Source organism: Bos indicus, chromosome 5 (genome assembly GCF_029378745.1).
Source record: "Bos indicus isolate NIAB-ARS_2022 breed Sahiwal x Tharparkar chromosome 5, NIAB-ARS_B.indTharparkar_mat_pri_1.0, whole genome shotgun sequence".
Taxonomy (NCBI): domain Eukaryota; kingdom Metazoa; phylum Chordata; class Mammalia; order Artiodactyla; family Bovidae; genus Bos; species Bos indicus.
In genome coordinates this window covers 43,240,032-43,248,121 of record NC_091764.1, presented here as the reverse complement: position 1 = coordinate 43,248,121, position 8,090 = coordinate 43,240,032, and the positions used below count along the sequence as shown (strand labels likewise).

The window sequence follows — 8,090 nt, the reverse complement described above, 5'->3', positions numbered from 1 at the left end:
GTTTTTTGTTTTGTTTTTTAAACTTTCACTTCGTTAAGTTATATTGATCCTAACCTCTTATCGCTGATGTCCCTCCCAGGGGAATGTAACGAGAATCCCCGGCGCCAGCGCCGCGATCCCCAGCGCCTGCCCGCCCCTCGCCCACGGGAAACGCCCCGGGGCGGGGCGGGAGGACCCGCGTCGGCGGCGGGTGGGGCACGGCGGAGCTGCCTCCCGCGCGGGGGAGCCCCGGGGCTCGCCTCAGCCCTGCAGCTTCTGCCCTCGGGGCAGCTGCCAGGCGAGTCCGCGGAGCGGCGGCCGGCGGGCGATGGAGACTGGGAGCCACCGGGCGAGAGGAGGCGGGGTGGGGGAGGCGGGGAAAGCGCGGGGGCGGAGGCTGGCAGGGGGCGCTGGAGGCAGGAGCCGCCCGTGCACTCCTTGCGCCCGAGGGTGCAGGAGGCTCTGAAACCTCGGCCGCGCTGCGAGCCTCTGGGGCTCGGGCGGCGGCGGGGAGGTGGAGGGGGGCCGCTGCCGCCTCCGGGGGGCGTCGCCGGCCTCGGCCCCTTTGTTCTCGCGCGCTCCCCCTGGCCGCCCACTCCCCTGCTGTCGTGCGGCGGCGGCTCCTCCCGCCGAGGCAGTCGGGCTCAGCGCCGGGGGCGGGAGGGGGCGGGGGGAGCGCGCCCGCCGCCGGGAGTGGGGGGCGATGGCGAAGCTCCGGGTGGCTTACGAGTACACGGAAGCCGAGGACAAGAGCATCCGGCTCGGCTTGTTTCTCATCATCTCCGGCGTCGTGTCGCTCTTTATCTTCGGCTTCTGCTGGCTCAGTCCCGCGCTGCAGGATCTGCAAGCCACGGCGGCCAACTGCACGGTGCTGTCGGTGCAGCAGATCGGCGAGGTGTTCGAGTGCACCTTCACCTGTGGCGCCGACTGCAGGGGCACCTCGCAGTACCCCTGCGTCCAGGTCTACGTGAACAACTCCGAGTCCAACTCCAGGGCGCTGCTGCACAGCGACGAGCACCAGCTCCTGACCAACCCCAAGGTAAGGACGCCCCGGGAGGATTGCCTCGCTTCTACGGAGATGCTGAGGTTTGGGGGAGCATCAGTGTTAAACCCTGCGCGGGGTGGCTCGGAGTATGCAAACGTTACCAGGAGGCGACAAGGTGTCGCGGACTATGCTTAAACCGGGAGTAAGTACACCGGGGAGCCCGGGGGCCCCCGGTCCTTCAGGAGGGTTTGTGTGCGGCGACCCGTTGGTACCCGGAGGCTTTCCTTACACACCTGTCTTGCCTGGTCTCAGATTTTGTGGCCTTGGCCCAGCTTCATTTCGGGCCCTACCGGACGGGCTTTGCAGAAATGCGAGGAGCCGAAAGTTAACTTCTTCTCAGATTAAATCCAGTGCGTAGCGGGGATACCACCAACTCCGGCGCATGGTCAAGGTCCGAGCTCCCATTGGCCGCATCCAGAACTCACCTTGGGAGATTGCAGGGGGTCCTTTAGCCTTTTGAGAGGTGTTAGAGGTTTCCCTACCTTTTCACTCTAGACAGATGTTTTTAACTTGGGGTACAAAAATGAGCTTTCGTGGGTCGACAAACGACGTGGAATCAAATGCGAAATTCTGTGGAGATCCATCTTGGGCGGGTTCTGTGGACTCCTAGTTGTCACGAAATAGATTTTCAGAAGGGTCTAGAGGAAGCCTAGGTTCTCCGTGTGTCTAAGAACAATTGGGAGCCATCTGGGGAACGGTAAAACTTTCTGAAAATAGAAAAACCTCCGTGAAATGTACCGAATATGCCTGCCTTGGCAACTTTTTCCATTCTCGCAAGCAAAAAAGAAAAAAAAAAAAAAAAAAAAACCTGGTTAGGACTCGAGGGATGGAAAACAGAGAAAGGGAGGCTCAGAAGACCGTTCCCAGTGGAGGAAAAACTTATAAAAAGCAGTGTCCTCAGTCTGTGAACTAGTTGAGCTTTGTAGTACACCTGCTTTTGCAAGAAGTCTTTTCTTTCTTTTGTTTTTTCTTCTCTTGGCCTTTTTTTACTCTTCTGATTACTTCGCTATCAAAGAAAATGTATGTATCTTCTTTAAAGTTACTGACATCCTCCCAGTTTGTTAGAGCAGTGCTTGAAGATCAAGAAAACTGTCCAAAAGGGAATGAGTCTTGTGTACACAGGAAAACTTTTGTTACATGTGACAGGATATAATTATAACAATCCAAAAGAAGAATCCTAGATCAATATTTTTAAAGTATTTAAAGTAAGCTTATCATTTCTCTGCAGCAAAACTCCTGTTCTTGTCTCCTAAATAGTTAATTCTTGAATTTGGAAAAAATTTTTAAGAGAATTCCTTTTTTTTTAAAAAAAAAAAAAAAAAGAATGAATTCTCTTAAAAAAAAAAAAAGATGCTCTTGCTGACAAAGGAAGAGTATCTTAAAAATGAAGATAATAGATGAGTAGTAAGTATAGAAATACAGAATTTAGAGTATAAACTTCAAAGTCTGGAAGAAGCAATCAGATCTCAAAGACAGATGTTTTAAGTTAGGCAGCTCAACGCTCAGGAATTTCGAAACAAATTGCAAGGCATTAGGAACGTCACTTTTTTTTTTTTTTTTTTTAAGATTAAGCCATTAATATAAAAGAAAGGTGTGGAGCAGTAGTGATTTAGAAATGATATGGTAGTTTAGCATTTAGAAGGTGTTATAATTGGTGAAACATTGCGATTAGTTTAAGCTTATGGTTCAGGCAGTAATAAATTACATATACATATTCCACTAAGTGGCTAATACCTAATCAAGACATTGAGAAGACAGAATTTACTACACAAAGAATGCTTCACAGTTTCCAGGTAATTTTGTAGAATTTGGCTGAAAAAGTAAATTGGGATCATTAGGACATAGATTTCTAAATCACTTGGAAAGAGTGGTAATGGCTTATATGTAATCCTAAGATTTTATCTCTTTTTGTTGCAAATAAACAGTTTCCTTCCCATGCCAGTTTGGATCCTGGCAACGATTACTTTGAAGAAATATCTGAACAAAATAAGATTTTTTTAAAGTAAAGCATTAAAGAAATGACAGAACTGGAGAAAGATACATTAATGTTACAGAAAATGATGAACAGCATCCCATTCGATTTAGTCAAGGTTTCCTCAGCCAAAGCAGTATGTATCTCTTTATCCAAATTATGATTGCACTGGACCATTTATAGAACATTAGACATGTTCTTTTGCAGTCACCTTTCCACTTTTGAGCAATGAAATGCTCAATTTGGAAATTCTGGTAAGCAATTAGTGATGGAAAAATTCAGTGTAACCAAAATATTGTGCCAGAGCCCATCACACAAGCAGAATGTTTCCACAGTGCCCTTGCAGTTAAGCAGTACCCACCACCAAGTGCTGTTGCATCTTGGCTACCCAGAACTTACCTCTTTATTGAAGGCCTGGGTTCCCCAGCCATTCTCTTTGCAGAATGTCTAGATTCCCTACAGTGTATTGGATCCTGATCACCTCCAACCTTCTCTGCTTTATGACGCACTGCCGCAAGAAGCCATTTGGGAGATCTCTTCTTAGAAAAAGAGAACAAGGGCTTTCTCCTTTCCCATGAGTTTACTACGTTAGTTATAGTAAAAAGCAGGGAAGGGGAAAGAATAATGCAAATATATAACTTCTTATGCTGCAGACTACTAAAGAGGTAGTGTGAATAAATTTGACCTTTGACTAATAATTTCTTTAAAATATCTTTAAGTCCTATTCAACTTATGTTTTGAAATGTATCCTTGTTTCCAAAACAGAAACTATATCCAGTCATGTAATGTAGTTCAGTTCAGTTGCTCAGTCGTGTCCAACTCTTCGCGACCCCATGGACTGCAGCATGCCAGGCTTTCCTGTCCACCACCAATTCCCGGAGCTTACTCAAACTCATGTCCATTATGTCCATGATCCATCCAACCGTCTCATCCTCTGTTGTACCCTTCTCCTCCCGCCTTCAGTGTTTCCCAGCATCAGGGTCTTTTCCAGTGAGTCAGTTCTTCACATCAGGTGGCCAAAGTTTTGGAGTTTCAGTTTCAGCATCAGTCCTTCTAATGAATATTCAGAACTGATTTCCTTTAGGATGGACTGGTTGGATCTCCTTGCAGTCCAAGGGACTCTCATGGGTCTTCTCCAACGCCACAGTTAAAAAGCATCAATTCTTCGGGGCTTAGCTTTCTTTATAGTCCAACTCTCACATCAAAACATAACTACTAGAAAAACCATAGCTTAGACTAGATGGACATTTGTTGGCAAAGTAATGTCTCTGCTTTTTAATATGCTGTTGAGGTTGGTCATAGCTTTTCTTCCAAGGAGCAAGTGTCTTTTATTTTTTAACCATTTATCATTTCTTTATTATTATTATTATTATTATTTTTACTTTACAATATTGTATTGGTTTTGCCATACATCAACATGAATCTGCCACAGGTATACACGTGTTCCCCTTCCTTACCCTCCTCCCACCTCCCTCCAGCAAGTGTGTTTTAATTTCATGGCTACAGTCACCATCTGCAGTGATTTCAGAGCCCAATAAAATAAAGTCTTTCACTGTTTCCATTGTTTCCCCATCTATTTGCCATGAAGTAATGGGACTGGATGCCATGATCTTAATTTTCTAAATGTTCAATTTTAAGCCAACTTTTTCACGCTCCTCTTTCACTTTCATCAAGAGGTTCTTTAGTTCTTCTTTGCTTTCTGCCATAAGGGTGGTGTCATCTGCATATCTGATGTTATAGATATTTCTCCTGGCAATCTTGATTCCAGCTTGTGCTTCATCCAGCCCAGCAATTCGCATGATGTACTCTGCATATAAGTTAAATAAGCAGGGTGACAATATACAGCCTTGACATACTCCTTTCCCAATTTGGGACTAGTCTGTTGTTCCATGTCCAGTTCTAACTGTTGCTTCTTGACCTGAATACAGATTTCTCAGGAGGCAGGTCAGGTGGTCTGGTGTTCCCATCTCTTGAAGAATTTTCCACAGTTTGTTGTGATGCCCACAGTCAAAGGGCTTTGGCATAGTCAATAAAGTAGAAGTAGATGTTTTTCTGGAACTCTCTTGCTTTTTCAATGATCCAATGGATGTAGGCAGTTTGATCTCTGGTTCCTTCAAGTAATGTAGTACTTCATGTACTATAGTACTCAAGTCAGTTATCCTAATTATCAAGTCAAGTCCTAATTATCCACAGGGCAGTGATCTGCTCTTTGAGTTGAACATTGCAAAAAAAAAATCTAAATTTGGGGTCAGCTTCCTCTGACTACGGTTCTTATCACTGAATTATCTCTTTGTGACTAGCTGTTGTGTACACAAAGGGCTTTGGTTCTCAACCATGGCAATTCATTAGAATCACTGGGGGAATTTTATTTTATTTTTTCAGCAGAAGGGAACACTTTATTGACTTTATTGTTTGCTAACTACACCTCAAGTTTTAAAATGTGCAAAAAGTCATATGTACTTTTTCAAAATTGTTTTTTGAGGTATGTTAGCAAAAATGTTGGATATCACTGTTCTAGGCTCTTTACAATAATAATCGTTTCTCTGAACCACACAACATAATCTACTTTATACATTAATTACTTATGCTTTTTCATTGATAGCTCTAATATCTTTCTAATAGCCATCTTGGATTTTGATGCCCAAGAACATTCCCTACCAGAAAAGAACAGTAAGAAATTAAATTAAATAAAAATGAGTGTATTTCTATTTGTACTGCTCCCTCCCAAATCCTCATCTTTGAAGACAGAATGATTAACTTCTCTTTTAATGTTAATAGTCTCCAAATTGATAATCTAGTTCTAAAGAACTTATTCTCAAATTCTATAAGTTTATAGGTAAAAATGTCCTAGAACATAAAAGGACATGAATAAATTAAAGTATGAAATGGGTCACCCTGCGTAGAGATGCTGAATACTGATATTTGGACACATGACCAGCTCTGTTAATATCTGTCTGTAATTCACTGATTCAGCTATGCTACAAAAACCTTAATAACCAACTGAATCTCTTTCTTGCAAATAGGACAAGAAGCCCCAGCCTTCTTTAGTCTTCTGGCACAATGAAAACAAGTGACAAGATGGCCTGTCCTCCTGTGAATAATGTTCCCGTTTTGTGGTATTTTCTCACATAGATTACATGGCTTCAGAAGATTCTGGCAATCCTCCATGTTTTCTGTATCTTTTCTCTGTTCAAAAAGGTTATCTGATTGTTCTCCCATGCTTGACATGGTCTCTTGGCTTTCAGAACTATGAGCCAAATCCAAGAATTCCACCGAGTTGCAAGGATCAAAATGTTTCAAGCTTTTTTCCTTTTGTATGTATCTTTAGGTCTAACAACTGGAGCTGATACAGTTCTTCTGCAGTCAGGGACATCAATTCCTTCCCTTTCTTGCTTTTCAGGTATGGCAGTGATATTAGATGTGGAGAGAGAATGGGTTAACTTAGAATAATCTGAATACCAATCCTTCCTCAAGGCCCAGCAACGAAAACAGTACCTCTTGCTTGGAGAGTTAAATTTCTTGCACTCAGTACACTGCCACTCATCCTCAGAGGTAACTTCTATATCAGTATCGTCACTTATGGATTTAGGGTCCTCAAGGTCATCATTTTTTCCCACTTAAATCACCTTTTTGTCTCTCACTTTCCCTACTTCTTCACTTGTCTGTTCAGGATCAGCAGCTTTAAGTTTTATTCCAACACCAAATTGCTCTGACACTGACTCATTCAAAAATCACAAGTCATCTGTGGTGTCTGAAACAATGGCAGTACCTGTATCCTGATTTGTCTGTAAATCAGTTGAGCCATTACTTCTAGGTGTATAGTTATTTCTCAAGTTTCCTAAAAACCGCCAAGGCAAGCCAGCTACATCCCACTCCTCAAACCTGAGGTCCAGTCTTGACGTCTCTTCTTGAGTTAAATTTGCTACCAAGTCTTCATCTTCTCTAGAATTTCTGCATTTATACTGTGAGGTAGGCAGCGTGGGAATATTGCCTTCTTCAGTTCTTTTCCTGGAATTGGAAATTTCTCTACACTTTGCTTCAGTTGGTCTTGACTTGGAATATCCATACTGTGCTCCTGTGCGATAGCGAGAGTCTGAGCAGCATCTGTAGTAGCAGTAGCTAATGTGACAAGATTCTTTCTTAGCATATCATAGAGAGAGCTCTTTAACAGTGAACATTGCACCTTGTGCACCTGCTGCTTGCAAAATCTTCAAAAGAGGCAGTTTTGGTCGTACCTGATTGGTTTGCTCTGGAGAGATCCTGCAAGCACTGTCAGATGCTGAACACTGGGCAGAGGTGGAAAATGATGTCATTTTGGCAGTGAAGTGATGTGCAGTCTGCTCACTGCCGTTCCATGAGTCGCTTTCCGCCAAGCCCGGCGGGTGTGGGGGCATCAATGAACTGTCCCTAAGGTCTTAGCAGCATTTTGAAATGGCGAGTAGTCTGGGGGAACTTTAAAAAGAAGTTCGGATGCCTGCGTCCAGCCTTTAGAGATTCACACTTGGTCTTGGATGTGTCCTGGGCATTGGTAATTTTAAAAAAGTTCTACAAGTAATTCTAGTCTATAGACGGAGTGAAAATAAACACTGGCTTAGAAAATGTCTTCATCTGTTGTTCAAGAAAAGTAAAAAAAGAACCCAAAGGATTCATCATGATTAATATTTGTGTGTTTAGATTAAAAGATGGTACTGATGCTACTGAATATAGAGAGTTGTTATGAAAGGAAGGACTCAAATTCTGAAGGAAAAGAAGAGAATCCTTTAAAATTAGTTTAATGTAAATGAAATGAACTTACGGAGTTCCAAACATTTGCCTTTGCCTCATTGTAGACATTGGATGGCCAAGAAAAGATGAATTATTAAAACTGGCCTCTTGAGAGATCAGAGAAAGTAGGTGATTAGAGGCTGTATGTTTTATTTTTGAGTTTTCTTTCTCTGATAAGAAAAACCTAAAAAGAGAGGACAAATGTCTATTTCTAAGAAATCAGTACTACTAAAAACCTAAGAGAAATGCATTGAAGAGAAGAAAAACTTAGAACAGAACTGGAAGAGGCTTCAGGCTTTAAGAATATCCCCTGAAATTGGATGTAATTAA

The 8,090-nt window shown here is 43.1% G+C and overlaps 1 protein-coding gene and 1 pseudogene across 2 annotated transcripts in view; one reads left to right on the top strand and one right to left on the bottom strand.

Moving 5' to 3' along the window:
* Positions 1-542: 542 nt before the first annotated feature.
* Positions 543-8,090, top strand: part of KCNMB4 (potassium calcium-activated channel subfamily M regulatory beta subunit 4) — an 82,147-nt gene continuing 74,599 nt past the window's right edge. Inside the window, exon 1 of one of the 2 annotated variants that reach the window (XM_070789286.1) lies at positions 543-1,018. In XM_070789286.1, coding sequence (XP_070645387.1) covers positions 683-1,018 — 336 coding nt within the window. In that variant the 5' untranslated portion in view covers positions 543-682. The remainder of the gene's footprint in view (positions 1,019-8,090) is intronic. The other variant, XM_019960807.2, reaches the window with a different exon arrangement.
* Positions 5,896-7,319, bottom strand: LOC109558287 (protein Mdm4 pseudogene; annotated as a pseudogene).